The 16,016-nt window shown below is 35.3% G+C and overlaps 1 protein-coding gene across 3 annotated transcripts; it reads right to left on the bottom strand.

Annotated features, from left to right (window-relative positions):
• Positions 1-2,192: 2,192 nt before the first annotated feature.
• On the bottom strand, positions 2,193-15,499 carry LOC147513582 (P-loop nucleoside triphosphate hydrolases superfamily protein with CH (Calponin Homology) domain-containing protein). Of its 3 annotated transcripts, none has more exons than XM_086596711.1 (22): positions 15,211-15,499; positions 14,791-14,899; positions 14,555-14,695; positions 14,323-14,480; positions 14,106-14,216; positions 12,819-13,095; positions 11,733-11,860; positions 11,552-11,635; positions 11,365-11,442; positions 11,181-11,273; positions 11,051-11,080; positions 8,919-9,260; positions 8,758-8,839; positions 8,581-8,676; positions 8,307-8,486; positions 8,033-8,139; positions 7,714-7,892; positions 7,066-7,484; positions 6,766-6,929; positions 4,522-5,057; positions 2,670-2,761; positions 2,193-2,540 (listed from the first exon to the last, which is right to left on the bottom strand). In XM_086596711.1, the coding sequence occupies exons 3-22, from the start codon at positions 14,610-14,612 to the stop codon at positions 2,479-2,481; spliced, it is 3,276 nt and encodes a 1,091-aa protein (XP_086452837.1). In that variant the 5' UTR covers positions 14,613-14,695; positions 14,791-14,899; positions 15,211-15,499; the 3' UTR covers positions 2,193-2,478. The 3 variants fall into 3 exon arrangements, with proteins under 3 accessions (XP_086452837.1, XP_086452839.1, XP_086452838.1); XM_086596713.1 differs by having other exon boundaries at positions 2,679-2,761; positions 15,211-15,497; XM_086596712.1 differs by lacking the exon at positions 15,211-15,499 and adding an exon at positions 14,988-15,127.
• Positions 15,500-16,016: the final 517 nt, after the last annotated feature.

Genomic DNA, 16,016 nt, shown 5'->3' with positions numbered 1-16,016 from the left:
TGAGGTTAGTTCAATGAGTTTGCATCCAGCCTTCGATTTTCCGTTAATTATTTCTTTGTAATAGAGGTTTTGCATCCAAGATATTTTTTGAGATTAGTTCAATGCGGTTGCATCCGGTTTCGATTTCCTATTAATTATTTTTTAAGATTAGTTCAACGATTTGCATTATGTTCCCAATTTATAATTAATTTTTCTTTGAGGTTAGTTCAATGCAGTTGCATCCAGTTTCCGATTTTCCGTTAATTTAATCTTTGAGGGTTAGCTCAATGCATTTGCATCCAGTTTCCGATTTTCCGACAATTATTTTTTTTATGTTAGTTTGATGTATTTGTATCAAAGTTTTGATTTTTCGTTAATTATTCTTTGAGGTTAGTTTAATGCAGTTGTATCCATATTCCGATTTTCTATTAATTACTTTTTAAGATTAGTTTAATGCTTGCATTTGCATCCAGTTTCCGATTTTCCGTTAAATATTATTTGAGGTTAGTTCAATACATTTGCATCCAGTTTTCCGTTCCTCATTAATTGTTTTTTGACGTTAGCTTTATTCAGTATTATATATATTTTAAAATATTTGTCATTATTGTTTTGCCGTTATTTTTTTTTTTTCATTTTCTATTATATATTTTGTATAATTGTTTTTAACTATGTTTTGAGGTCATGTTAAGGATATATTCGAAATAAGTCGGTGTTTTATCATAGATACTAAAATTGTATGATTTGTAATAGGGAATTTTCTACAAATCACCTATTTTTTAGCAATTTTTTTTATTTGATCAAATATAAATTAGTTTCTACAAATCACATATTTTCTACAAATCACATATTTTTTAGCAATGTTTTTTATTTGATCAAATATATAAGAATTGGAACACTAAAAGTGTTTGATTCGTAGTAATAGTAAATTACCTTCTACAAATCACCTATTCTTTTAGTATTTTTGTTTTATTTGATCAAATATATAAGAATTATAAATACACTCAAACTCTCCAAAAAGGTTCCATCTACGTGGAATTGTAAGTTATTAGAAAATATTATCTTTCATATTAGAGTGCCACATATATAGGGCTGGCAATGGGTCGGGTAAGAACCGATACCGATCCGGTTCGAACCAAAAGCGGTCCGAGGCAGTAAATTAGCATATTGGACCAGTTATGGGTCTTGAAAATCATAACCGGACTCTTATTGGATTGGTTAATTATTTTTTTTAAGTATGTACCGAACCGTTATGGGCATGATCCGATTAAAATTTTTAGTCTTAATCTTCATAATTTTCCTCCACCATATATTTCTATTACCTTATGCAATATTGCAATATTTAAAGTTACAAAATAAGATATGTCAAATACATATGTAATATTACGATATTTTTTTACATAATTAAAATATGATTTCTATCTAAAGGAAAATCCCCATTTACAAATTTGGATTTCAAATCATTCATTATGTCTTTTGGATTTGTGTACCTTGTTTTTGTGTTTAGCAAAAAAAATTATTTAATATTTATATAACGAAAATTATGATCTAATTATAAAAAAAACTCGATTCATCGGGTTGAAATTGAGCTTATTGGTTCAAAACGGATTGGATCCGGAATAAAAAAAAAGTTTTCAGTTCGGTTCTGGTTCTCTAACTCAAATATTCATTCGGAGTTAGGTCCAGTTTTTTTGGCGTTAGTTTCATTTTTGCATATAAGTTTTAAAATTTTATATTTGTCATTATTTTTTGAAATTTTTTTTTTTTTTTCATTTTCTATTATATATTTTGAAGTCTCAGTATTGTTGAAAAGCGGATCAGTTTTGGATTTGCATATATCCGAACCGATCCAACCCATTGCCAGCCCTAACCACATATGATAGAAAAAAGATTAACTCTCATATTAGAGTGCCACATAGAAAAAAAAAAAAATCCTCATTTAAAGGTCTCTGTTTTAGTATATAAATAGTAGATACATATAGCTAGTTACACTATTCTGTTTGGTTTGATGTATTTACATGCAATTACACCTATTTCCATATAACTAACCACAAAACAGTGTTTGGTAACAAAATGCAAATAGATGCAAACACAAAAGAAGTGGTTTCTCTTATATAAGATGCCGAAAAAGGAAGTGGCTGATAACAAGGTAACCAACTTTACATCTTTTTGCCTTAGATCTACCAAGCACAGGTAAATTGGAGGCAACGCAATCAGATACAATCACAATCCATTTGCAACCATTTGTCATTTGCAACTCGGTGCACCAGGGAAGAAAACATTAATTTACATATATTACATGCTCGTAGTCGTCGATTAGTTCTACAAAACAACATTCAAGCACCCACTCTAACAACCTAAAAAGTGGAGCTTCTACAACACAAGGACGTCCCTGTCAGGACATCCAATGAATAAGCTACAGAGGTAAGGCGAGTAACCTCGTACAGTTGGACTAAAGGCTATATCATGGAGTATGTATATGTTTTTAAGATGACTCCTGTATCACTGCCATCGTTTGCTGGACTTTGCTGAAGAGGAGTTTCCAGTAATTGTTTTTCTAACACCTGTAAATAACATATATTGGATGTTAAAAGTGTATAAGCACCAGATCTAGTTACAGAATCAACCATAGATGTCATCGGTTGAGGGAAAAAAAATACAGCTAAGCTTGTAGCTTTGTCAAGTCTACATACTTGTGGAACCTTTTGAGTCTTTCGAAGATCGAGGCACTGGTGTTTGCCCCTGCTTTAGTGGTGGTCGAGGAATTTTTGATGGAGCTTTAGACCTGCAAAAGTAGGCATCAAAGTTTAATTCAATATAACTATGTGCTGAACATGAACTCTGTAAAAAATATTTTCCTTATAATAATAACGAGTCAAAATGTCCTATCAATAAAAATAAATGTTTAAGTTTCACATGCAGGAATAGTAGAGCCTCCAACCATAGAAAAATGTGAAAACCGTCATGAATTGTCCAGCAATTTTTGTCGAAACAAGGGATTTTACCAAGAAGTTCATGTCTATGCATAAAATAAGTATGTACAATTGTCAGTTGTCACTTTGTCTCATATACTATCTTTAAATATGCAGGGACTTCAGTCAGGTACCTAATGACATAGACATGGGTACGTATGTCGGTGTCTTACATGGGTACTGTGTCTGTACCCTTGAAACTTGAAAGCAATTGGATACAGTGACAAGCAGTGTTAATACCCTATGTTTAGATTAGTTGACCCATACTCCTCTCATATCCAATTTAAGGTGTTGTTTATTTTGAACTCAAGACCAACATGTCATACTCCAACCATTAGTTGAATCCATCTCCAAATAATTTTGAAGAAAGAAAATGTTTAATTTTGGAGAAAGAGAATGCTGTCCCTCCTTTTCACTTTTCTTCTTCGATCTTCTTCCAAATGTAACTCGTCAAAGGCACATGATTTATCTAATCTCTCTCCTTGTTTCTCACATCGTCTTCCTCTTCTTTCTGTCTTTTAGGGTTGAAAATAACCTGAAATCATTTGCATCCGCTTGTGTGTGTATCCGACATGAGTGTTGGTATATCCGAGTGTTAGACACATGTTTTTTTATCTTACAGATGTCGGTACACAAAGAAACAAAAATTTGTTGAGACAATATTGCTTAAGCAATTTTAATGCAAATGCACACAGAGCTTTTAAGAATTTACCCTAATCATCGACTCGAGGACAAAATATTCATCTTTTCAGTTTTTGCTATATAGCTTTTATTCTAGGTTACATGGACACGCCATATTTTGAAAAAAAATCCATGTCGGATACGTATCCACGTGTCCTTGTTGGACACATATTGCATGTAATTTACCTCGAATTTTGACATTTTGCAGTGTCCGAAAATTCGTATCCGTGTCCGATACGGCGTGTCAATGTAACCTAGCTTTTATTTAAAAAACCTATGATCTTAAATACAAGAAAAAGCACATGTTGACAATTAGTGGATACTACGGCATGTGCAAACGTGGGTTAATGCCCGTGTGTGTGGAGACAATATGAAGAGATTGAATAATTTCAGTTATTGGAAATGCAGCTTATAATTTATATCCATATACCAAGCCACTGGTTTTAAATTTGAAGTCTGAGAATTCTAACTGGAAAAGACTTCGAAAATTTTCAAAATCTTCATTCAGCACCATGATTTGGACATAAATATAAGGAACAATCATTACGTACCATAAAACATAAGTCTCGCATGGTTTTAATGTCACAGATGTCAACCACATGTCAGGCCATTAGTTGGAATGTGACAACAATTCACCTATAGTTCTTTTAGTCGTGGTGCATTCCAAAGGTATAATACTTTTCGTTTTTTCTAGTTTTTCATAGACAGATAAAGTTGTTTTTACTATAGCAGAGGTAGGACATGACCCAGGTCATGGGTACAATCTCTTAAAACTACAGCTGATTGTCACCTTCCATTTCCAACTATTTTCCCTATTGAACGTGAAAATAGCAGTTTCCGAAAAATCAATATAATCTAATCTATGACATATAAGGCTTAGTTAAATACTCACTTCTCTGGCGTTTCAGCTGGTTTTGAACCTTCGGGGAAAAGGGTGAACTCAACAACACTGCTTATCGAACCATCAGTTTCTGTTCCCATGGAAAGACTGCCATCAGATATGTCACTTAATCTCTCCTCAGAATCTGCATCACCAAATCCCAAAAGCTCATCATCTCCAGTAAGATTGTGATTCCCATCCATTACAGCAAGCTTCGACTGCCGGAAAAAATCTTTATGGTGCCGAAAATCATCCATAGACTGGTGGGAACCAGCTTCCGAATGCTTATCACTGTGTTCTGAGCAATTGTCCAGATCAGAAGCTGTTTTCTCAGTAAGTCCTGAGCCTTTTCCACCAGACAGCCTCCGTCCTCTTTGAGAAGTTCCACCCACAGAGTGCTTAATTGGAGATAAAGATCCGTGTCTTAATGAGCTTGTGTTACGTTTCTCGCCATTGACATTGGGAGAGACAATTCTTAGATCTTTAAGCAGTTGCAGCCTCTCAATCTCCTCATCCTTCTTTGCAATTGTATTCTTTAGAGATGACACCTGAAAGATTTTAAAATGCATAAAGTATCCACTAGGCACACACACTAAAGGGAAAACCAAATAAAAATCAGGTTTAGAAAAAAGAAAGATATCATACAGCTGACACTGGATGCTTACATCGAGTATTTCGTTAAAGTGTCAAACTAAGTGTGATCATACAAGTTGAGTTGGGATTCACACTTCCACACAATGAAAATTCGTGTAAATACAACTCACAAGAAACAGGAAAAAGTGGAAAACCAGGAGGTAAAAAGTAAACGTGTGTTAATATGCCAGCATGCAGAGGCCATGTCATTTTTTAAAAGCGTGTCAAAGTGTATCAAGGCACAAGAAGTACGGCACACCAGAAAGTGCTGAAAAACACGCTAAACGTGACAGGGACAATCTAAACCCAACTAATATCAACCAAAGAATGCAAAGTAGGAGTTAAGGACCAAGCATTATATTTATTAGCACAACAAATTTTTTACACAAGTTATGTTCTAAGATGACTAATGAATCTAGCTGTAAACATATACTCTCTAGAATTGCTAGCGTCCTACCCCTTTAGAGGGGTAGGACCATTCTAACCCGCTTGAAGACCATAATAAGTACCCGATAACTTTATTAACCCGTTTCTCTTTTTATTGAGAAAAAGAAAATAGAAAAAACTTCATCTTCTCAAAGTTTCAAACCCCACCGACCACTTCCTTTCTCTCATTTCCAGTCCACCGCCAACCACTGGCGACAACTAAATACCAGAGAAGACCTAGCCAGTATAAGAACCCTTCTGATTTTTCTCTTTTGATTATTTAATTTCTCTCTTTCTATTATGCTTGGCAAAACACCACAATTACAAATCAATTGGGTTTATTTCTCTAGATTTTATTCTTTGCCTTCTCCAATAATTAAAAACGGTAATAAGACCCAAATGAAAAACGGTAATTAAAAGTGCCTTCATTTTTTTTTTTTTTGGCAAATTCAATCCCAACATCCATAAGAAGATGAATTATCCAATGTCAATATTAAAGTTTTCAAGAAGAAATGAAGAGAGAATTCTTCTTAGCATTATTTCCAAATGATATATCCATCCTTCCAAAACCACAATTTGTTCTTCATATACTCTAACTCAATGGCGTGGGTTATACATACTTTAACTCCATCACAGAATACGCACTCCAACAGTTCCTTCTTCTGAGAAAGCTTGATTGGAAGTTGGTGGTTGTTTAGCTTTTTTGTCTGTCTTTATTTCTTGTTTTTGTGTTATACCGGCTGAACAATTGCTAAGTATTGTCTGTCTTTAAGTGGGTTAGGACGGTCCTACCCCTTTAGAGGGCAGGACGCTAGCAATTCTCTATACTCTTGGCTCAAGAGTATCCCTTGGCACATAAGTATAGTATGTGTTAATGAACATGAGACCATAATATTGGCAGGTGCCGACTAGCAAAGTTGGTAAAACCTTTGGGTGATGATGATGATACCAAAGGTCTGGGGCTTGAACCCCGCCAGCATCAAAGAGTTACTGATCTCATTTAAAACAGGCTTGCCAATCAAAAAAAAAACATGAGACTATTAATACGACTTGGCAATTTTAAGTATCTACTTGCTGTGATGAATTAATCTTTCACGTTTACACCCTCACTTACTCTAAAAGCAGAAATATCTAAACCACAACTCCAAGAAGAAGACGGGGGGAAATAGAGGAAAGAACAAAGAAAAAAGAATAAACCTGATCCATTAGTTCTCTAACATCCCTACCCTCTTTGTTGCTCCTTGCAGCACCTAGCTCAACTCCAGATACCCTCTCGGCAAACTTCAAGGTACTGACTGTCTCAGAATATGAATCCACGTCAGGATTAAGCTGTACAAACATAAGGGTCTTAGCCTGACCACCTACAGAATGAAGAAGTTGAATCAGGTGAAGATATGTGAACCAGTACTGATAAACAAAAAAACAGATATACCATTTAAAGAACGTGGAAGAAATACATGATATGTCAATAGCAATTAGAATTTAGAATAACAGTACCTAGAGAGCTCTGAAGAACTTGAGTCAGTTTGCTATTTCTGTATGGGACATGAGAACTCTTTTGAGCTAGAGCAAAGATAACATCTCCAAGAGCAGAGAGTGACTTGTTTATGTGTTGAGCTTCCCTGAGTCTGTCACCAGTTGCCTCAGACCGGTCAACTCTTTCACTCCCGGCTAGATCAACCAAATGAAGGCTGCCACGCAAAGCAGCACCAGTCTCCAACTCCGTGCCACGAATATGAACTGTCAGAACACTGTGGGACCGGCTACTTCTTTCATTAAGTGCAGTGGCACCTACAGCCCTGTTGGCTTCTCCAAATTGCATCAACTCCAAGACGTCTGTAGTCGACTTGACAGGGAGCATGCTGGCATCGGGCACAGCTAATCCATTTGGTTGAGAACTAGCCCAAATCCCAAGTGTGTGCAAGTTAAAGAAAATGAAGAGTAACTAGAAAATGAAGAGTAACTAGAAAAAGAAGGAAAACAATGATAGAAACGGAGACAACATATTCAACCCAACCAAATGCATGCACATCCAATCAAAAAGATGTCGTATCAGATACCAAAATTTGGGTAGTAGCATCAGTAAATAGTTAAGTATACATCTTTCATTCAAATAGCAATCAAAAACAATTAAATAAAGGATATCTTTTCTGGGGGCCATCATTTGAGAGCAAGTCACGGACTTGTTCATTGTATATTTCAACCATTTGAACACCAATTTCATACACAAAGGCGCTTTTCCTATTCTGAGAAATATGGAAAAGATCATTCAGAGCTCGGTAGTTCACTCCCCAGTCCTTTTTAGATGATAAGTTTGGGCCACTCTGCGAGAAACAAGATATGTTGAATAAGGTACAAATCAAGAAACACCAACGAATATTTCATAGTAATGAATACAACATAACGAGAGAAAAGGAACTTCTACTATTTTCAATAACATGAAAGAATGAAGAGGGCTTTATACCATAGTGTAAGTCTTGCCTGAGCCAGTTTGACCATAAGCAAAGATGCAAACATTATATCCGTCAAGAACTGACCGTATTAATGGTTGAGTGTCTACAAATACCTCCTCTACCAACATTGAACAAAGAAAAGAATCAGCAAGGAGTCAAACAATTCAAGTAGAACAGAATGTACAATGACAATTATAATGCAGATAAAGGATGATGTTTCCACATTAAATATACTCTTGAGAAAAAAAACAAATAAATGTATCTGTGAAAGGTGTAATATTAAACCTTGTGTAGTTGCTGGACCAAAAATTTTGTTGAACTTGAACAGTCGATGGTTTTCTTTCCCCTGTTTGGATGGGTTTGCAACAACTACCTCCCCATTTTCTCCAATATATTCAATACTTGTCTGCTTTTTATTCTGTCCTTGAAGGAATGGTCTTATCCGGCAGTACACCCTTATATTTCCTGTTCATGAATTCACGTAACAATGAGAAAAACTAAAGCTAAGTAGAGATCAAGTAAAATTAAGTAATAAAACAGTACTATATGTCAAGTGCACCTTTTAAGTCTTGAACCTCATTATATAGCCTTCGGTTTTCTTCAAGAATTGTATGATAATTTTGGGCTGCATCGGCTAAACTTCTAAGTTTCACACCTGCACAATGTAAATTAAACACACATAACAACCCGCCTAGGTCCAATATGCTATGGAACATTAACAGGATTCGAATCTTACCCAAACGACTAAATTCATCAGAATAGCTCTCATTTGTTTTAATAACTTCATGCTTGATGCCCTCAGAAGCCACCCTCAGTTCCTGAATGACATAACTTTGAGTTCAATACTCTTAACAACCACAACTTTATAACATTAAGAACTTGGTAAATTGGTTATACCTGTAGAGCATTAGATTGGAAATCAACAAACTTCCGGTATGTAAGTTCCTTCATTTTCCAACTCTGAGTTTTTGATTCAGAAAATTCCTCGAGTTCTTTCTCCTTTTTCCTTGAATCTTTAAGAAGGTGATCAAGTTCCTTTAGCCTCTCCTCTAATTCAACTTGGGCTTCCTTAGCTTGCGCTTCTAATTGCAGTCGATGTTGATCATATGTTTTCTTGGTTGATTCTAATTCCTGCTTAAGTGTTGATATCTCAAGATCGCTGAGATCTTTCTCTTTCACCAACTTAACCACATCCTGCTCCTCAAGTTTCTTCCTCTCTTCCATTTTAGATTGCTCAGTCTGTAATAGATAACATAATTCCATATTGACAACATAAAAAAAAACTCAAGTATGAAAAACATATCACACAACATAAAAAATAACAGCTTCATGCAAACTGCCTTTGAGAAAAAGGTCACACTAAGACTAGTGTATTCCTATTATCGGCCCTTGCAAGTCCTAAACTGCAAAGGAGATTGCCACATAACATCAAGTAAGAACCAACTCCAACATTTTCCTAGTGCTCCAAGTTGACACACTTACTTCCCAAAAAGAAGTCATGCAATTGTCACTTAGAGATGTCTTATTGCCATACGAAGTGGAGTCCCTCAAAAGAAGTATGAGGAGGGCTATATTCCAATGTGGCTTTCGAAATACTGTCTTTTCAAAACCTACTGACAAAATTCCTAAACGTCATTTTTGTGCAATAATAGTTGACCCCTCTCCATTGTAACATCAGATTACAATCTCTTATACCCATTTTGACAATCCTTGAGGTACACCACACAAATTCATCTATCAAATAAAGTAGTTCGGATACTTTAAACCAGACTAATGCATGTCTAGCTTTATATAGCATGGACGAGCCAAAATAGCAAAATTTTATAATATGAATTACTCTTCTACGAAGGTCATATGTCAAAAATATGATTCTCTGTCAGAATGATCTGCCTGAATTATCATCCTCACTACCAATGGATCCTCATGTGCTCCCCAATTCCCCATGAACAGGAGTAAAAGACCTAAGTCTCATTAAACTAAAATGTCCGACGAATCCGTTACCCTTCCCCGGTTCCCCCTAAACGCCCAAGTAGTGTTGGACCTCAACTACCCTGGACTGAAGCCTGTGTAGATTTCCTTTTCTTTCTTATTTTTATTTTCTTGAAGATCCCATATACATCAGATCTTTTAGTTTTCTCTCTCTCGTTATATGTAGGATTCCTCATCCTACAACCTTTTCGTTTGATATTAATATTATAATATATGTTTACACATCCAAAAGAAAACCTCAAATCCAAGCTTAGTTCAGGCAGTTCAAAATCTTTAAGTAGCAAATAATGCCTTCACGCTTTTCTCCTTGTGATTACTATAAGCTTATAAAATAGTCTCCATGTTATTCTCCATTGACACAAGTTGTTTATGTGGGAATAAAGCTTACTATAGCATAAAATAAACAAAGTCATAAATGTATAATCCTTTCTGTACACAAGGGCCAAGTCCAATATATATTTTCATCTTTAAACACATAGTTTCTTGTTGCTACATCAGAAACTCTGTTCCTGCACATTTCTGTTATAAAACTTTTTTGGGCTGGTTTAGTGATTATGGACGTGTTTATATATGCATGACAAGTACATAATAATAGGAAGAAGAGGCAGCAAGATCACAAGTGTGCATGCCGACCCACCGGCAGACACGCATCATTGCATCAACAAAACGAAAGGTGAACCAATTCATATATAATACAAACAACGGTTACCAAAACTAATTTGATCTTCTTTTAATCTTTTTATTCAATTGAAGTAGCACAGATTTTTAAGCACATAAAAAGGGGGGCAAGATACTGTGCATTAACAAATAATGAACCAATCAACCAATTGAATAGAGTCAATAGACAAATGGGAGCAAATATACAAGTATTATAATGGATTTGTTAAACAAATCAAATGAATACATAAACAATAATAAGCAAAAAAAAAAACACATAGAATGTGGAAATTTTAACGCGTAATCACAAATAAGCTGTCCAGAACGGAAGATGAATAACAGCATGGAAATTAAAACAATATGGTAACAGGATAGTACTGAACCTTAATCTGTTGGAGCTTGTTCATAAAAATCTGTTTACAAGAAAATTAAAGAAAAAAATTTATGAATATGGTTGTACATTACATACAAAAGCACAAAGTGAACCTTTACAACAAAAAATTCTCAAAGTACCTGGGTTTCCTCATTAGTTCCAGTTGCCAGGGTTTCAAGTACTCTGATTCTTGACTGATACTTCTCTTCACGAGACTTATAGAGATTGTTTTGCTGCAGAAACATAGCAATAAACAAATTCTTACAAAATAAAAAAATAATAAAAAGGTTTCCTACAAAACTGAATTTGAAAAGGAAAGCATACAGTTCTAATATGTTCCGCTTGAGTTGCAATACGCCGCTCAATCTCTTGCACGACTTTTCTCAACAAGCACGCGACACGCTGCACAAAAACAACAGAGTGTTTTGTCAAGACTCTTCATATATAACAAGAAGTGTGAGCTTATCAATGCCTTCAATAGTAAGAAATCAATAACTCCTCACTGGCATACATGAGGTATTTCCCCATTTTTCCTGTCGATGCTTTCATCAAGAATCCCATTCACAACACTCAACAGGGATTGAGTTGGAGCATTCTGCAAGAAAGACATTGACAAAGTATTCAGCAAATACTACTTATAGCATTATTAAGAGGTCACACTAAATAGTAACCAAAGAACTGCAGAAAGTTACATCTAGACTATTTGATCTCAACATTTCTGAAATCTTGGCAGCAGGAAGATCAGAATATCGCCCTTGCTTCAGTTGGAACACCTCATGGAACTTATGTCCAACATGATGTATCAAAGCAGCTGACGGTTCTACAGAAAATAAAATAAAATAAATAATAATAATAATAATAATAATAACTAAACCAAAACATGTGTAGTGTTTAATTAGAGTGCAGAATAAGTAGACTGAACAAAAGCTACTGTTCTATGCCAGATTAACAATTAAGTAAGCATCACAAACAAGTATGCAAAACTGAAAACTATATTTAGATCTTAAGGCAAGAAATATGACAAAAACAAAAGATAGTAAATTACTAATTAATCAGGATAACCTTCACTCTCTTTTTCCCCTTTTCTCCCTATTTTTATTTGCGTATATTTAAAGTGGTTTCTTATTAGTTGAAGCTTAAAGGAGGGACTTCATTCAAGGTTGTTAATTCAGTCCACCCCTAACAAGCCAGGATAGAATGATGTTGAAAAAAAAACACCTAGTATAATTATCTCAGTGCGCCAGAAATCCGCTTGAATTGTATTGCGAAAGTAGGCGTCATTGCATGGGAATCAGCAGTAGACAGAGATGTTAATCAGTAGTAAACTGTAGTGTAACAATGTTTGGTAAATACTTCAATAGACAGGGAACCTAATTGGACAAATACGGCACTGCAAATTGATTAGATCAGAGAATATGGCCTAGTTATATATTATAAATTTCTTCCACATGCATATTTCCCACAATTAGGCAATATGCATGGATATTGTGCTACGCATATTACATGGAAACCATATTTATTAAACGTGTCCATAAAATCCTTTCTTCGGGTTTTTTCATCCTCACCACATGTGTGAGATAGAAGGAGAAATTAGTACCAAGAATTCAGAAGGATGAGTGACTGTGAGTCAGACTGTAAATGTAGTAATGACTGAGAAATAGTTGTCAAGCAAGAATAAAATGGTAACCAAAACTGAAATATGAGCTAGATGGATATTACTAAGTATGCAATCACACTATAATAAAATTTCAACACTTTTTGAGTTCATGTAACCATACCCGACATGACAGGACTTCGCAAAACACGTTGGAATTTTGATTCTGACAAACTTTTTCGTCTCTCGTCTCCAGATGCCACAACATTCTCTCCACGTGGAGAGTACTCCCCTAGATAACCGATGTTTCCATCTAGACTTTCAGCTTCATATTTCCATCTCCTCCTTTGTTGGTTCCCATTTTTACCAGTGTTAACTGTAAGAATAGTATCTTCCCCAAAACTAGGATTAAACTGTGCTTTGACTGTCCAAAGACATTCCAAAATTTTTGTCATGGATCCCTGTAAAACATATCCATAATCATCCAACATAAGAAATGAGGGTGTGCTAAGATGATAGAACACTAAACACGGGCAGACAGAGGCCACGATCCAAGACTTGGATGACAAAATAAATATCAATTACCTACAAATTCAAAAAGTTCAAGATCCTTGTATGTGTACTCTTTGACAACCTATTTGGTCATATTCACCAGTTTTTGTTTACATGGAAAGATTTTTTGTTTTTTGTTTAGAAGTTGGAATTTGTCTTTTCTCCTTTGTTTGAAGGGCATTTTCTTATGTGGATTTTGTTGGTTCTAAATTTCTAATAGATTTTAGACTTTTAGTTATGTATGGAACTCATAATATGGAAATGATTACTTATTTGCTTCTTTTTCATGTCATTTTGAGGTAACAATGGGTGCCATTTGTCAAATTTTCACTATGAGTTTACTGTCGAATTTTCTCGTATTTTTTACTTTAAGCTTCGTATTATACTCGAATTATTCATGAACCAAACTTTTTGTCGTTTCCGTTTTTTAAAATCCGAATTGAATAAACGAATTCTTGTCGAGGCTCGAATTTTATTCGAATACTTTCCGTATCAACTTTTTGCCACATTACAAATTGCTAACTATGATGTGTAGGCATGTAGCAGCGTGTGACACATACAAGCATGACATGAAAAATAGGGAAAGCAATTTCCTTTCAAACTAAAGGAAGTTGTTTATACTTTCTAAACACACAGAGCACACGTTGTAGCTGGTAAAACCACTAAGGTCCCTTCTTCATATTCTTCAACATTCTTTCTCCCTCCTCTCTCTCTAAATCTAATTTTCATTGGAATTCTAATTCCATGAACCAAACACAGACAAACACAGAAGTTTGAATACCAAAGGCTCATGCAATACTGTGCATGCAAGAGGCAAGCCAAGATGTCCCACACTAAAAGTTTGTGTTGGGTGAAATTGTTAAGAAGTGGCGTCCTGTCATGGAACTAACCAGAAAATTGCATAAAATAGCATTACTACCTGCTCTAGATCTGACACTTCAAATTTGGGCAACCCCAATTCAAGCACAGCTGCCAGAAAACTTTTAACAGTACACAATCGCGATTCAGATGAATTATCACAGGTTCCATCCTACAAAAAAGAAAACCTATCAAACTGAGAATCCCGATGTCAATAGTAAATTCTGGATTCAATGCAATCAGTTACTTGAGTATAGCATCAAACAAGTAGTCACAACCTCTTCTACTCGTATCGGATTCAGTCGGCTCAAGATGCTACAAAAGACAGAACCATCTAACAAGCAAGACCTCACTTCTTCGTCTGAAGCTTCAACTGGAAGGCTTAAATTGGGAACTATATCATTCAACCATTCCACCAACTCCGCTCGCTGCTTGGCTGTAGAAACAGGTGAAGTTTAATAATGATCTAAAATGTGCCTACGAGTTTAAAACAAAGACAATGTGCTTTACCTCCAACTACAGAACCAACTGGGGAAGGGGGCTGACCATTCTCACTTATGGAAAACATGATAAGATCTTTGATATAAGGCGCGTGATCTCAAACTTCCAAAGCGAAACCCAATGGCCTTATTTTATCAGTACATAAGTGATCTACATTCAACGCAAAAAAAAAAAAAAAAAGCTTTAAAAATCAAATGCACAAACAAGTGGAATGAAATTCAGCTGAGTGAAAAGATCCCACATACCTTTGCAATTTGAGCTAATGTGAACAGCATATAAACAAAGGAATCAATCCTCCTCCTCCTCCAAACCCTTTAAGCTACTTCAGAATACGCTTTGTCGCGAAACGAGCAACTGTAAAGTCAATAGCAGAAGATAAAAAATTCATAACCTTGTTTCTTTAAAGAAAAGGTACATTTTTTAAACATTCAAATCAACATACACTAAAACAATGTATATATTAACAGCCCCAAAGCTGAAATCCTTGATAAAATTTGATCTTTTGATAACCCCAAATCTCTACAGTTCCGGCATTGTTCTAAAAACCGAAATTTCTCATTAAAAAATTTAAAAAATTTCTCAAAAGTCGGATCTGTAAGGAAATGGGGTCATTTGGTAAAGTTTGAAGCAAATGTGATTTGTAGAAGAAGAAGAAGATAACGAACCTGTAGGGAATGGAACCAAATGAGAAAAGAGGATCGAGAGAGAGAGAGAGAGAGAGAAGTAAGAAAAGAAGAAGGGAATGGAAAGAAAGAAAGAAGGGGAATTGGATGATGGAGCTAAGATTATGGCGGGAAATGAGGAGGCTTTCAAATAGAGATCATCATCATTACTTAATAATAATAATAATAATAATTTCACCACTCTTCACTCTCCTTCCTTCGACCGCACTTGTTCCTATTTTTCAGCTCATCTCTCTCTCTCTCTCTCTCTCTCTTCTTTTTTCTCTTTCTTCATTTCAAAGATTTCAGAGATCCAAATGACAAAATTACCCTCATTCTGAAACTGGGGCCGAATACTGGTCCCATATTCTAGAGTGTTTTGTTGTGGTCCTGTAATCCTGTTTAAGGAAACAAGCCATTTTGAATTCAAAGATGTGTGATATGCTAACTGCAGTGAAAGGAGCATGATGGAAACCTTGGTCACAAGACCAGCTTTGACTTTAATATTTTGAAAGTTAGATAGACAGGTGAGTGACGTATATATGTTGGTTTGTTTTGACCAGGTGTGTCCAGGAATCCAATATTGTTGGGAACAGATTAAAAACGGTTGGAAACTGGAATCGAGAGGAAAAAACACTTTTAAGGGTCTTAATCACGCACAAATTTTTTTTATTAATCAACGTGATTACGTGAATAATTGGTATTAGCAGTTGGACTTTGCTGAACGTAACAACCACTTTTATCTCCTTGCCGACTACCCACGAGGGACGGACATTGTAATACTTGCCACGAGTGAATAAAATCTGATT

Source organism: Coptis chinensis, chromosome 3 (genome assembly GCF_015680905.1).
Source record: "Coptis chinensis isolate HL-2020 chromosome 3, ASM1568090v1, whole genome shotgun sequence".
In the NCBI taxonomy this organism is placed as follows: domain Eukaryota; kingdom Viridiplantae; phylum Streptophyta; class Magnoliopsida; order Ranunculales; family Ranunculaceae; genus Coptis; species Coptis chinensis.
Note: the sequence above shows the minus strand (reverse complement) of the source record. Positions and strands in the feature narration are given on the sequence as shown.

What these genes read in the sequence shown, in the direction of transcription:
- LOC147513582 (XM_086596711.1), bottom strand. Translation starts at nt 14,612, where the DNA reads ATGTTTTCCATAAGTGAGAATGGTCAGCCCCCTTCCCCAGTTGGTTCT. An exon ending in GCGAAGTCCTGTCATGTCGG is followed by an intron (nt 11,861 to 12,818) that starts GTATGGTTACAT and finishes TATTTTCTGTAG; the next exon opens with AACCGTCAGCTGCTTTGATA. An exon ending in AAGCGGAACATATTAGAACT is followed by an intron (nt 11,274 to 11,364) that starts GTATGCTTTCCT and finishes ATGTTTCTGCAG; the next exon opens with CAAAACAATCTCTATAAGTC.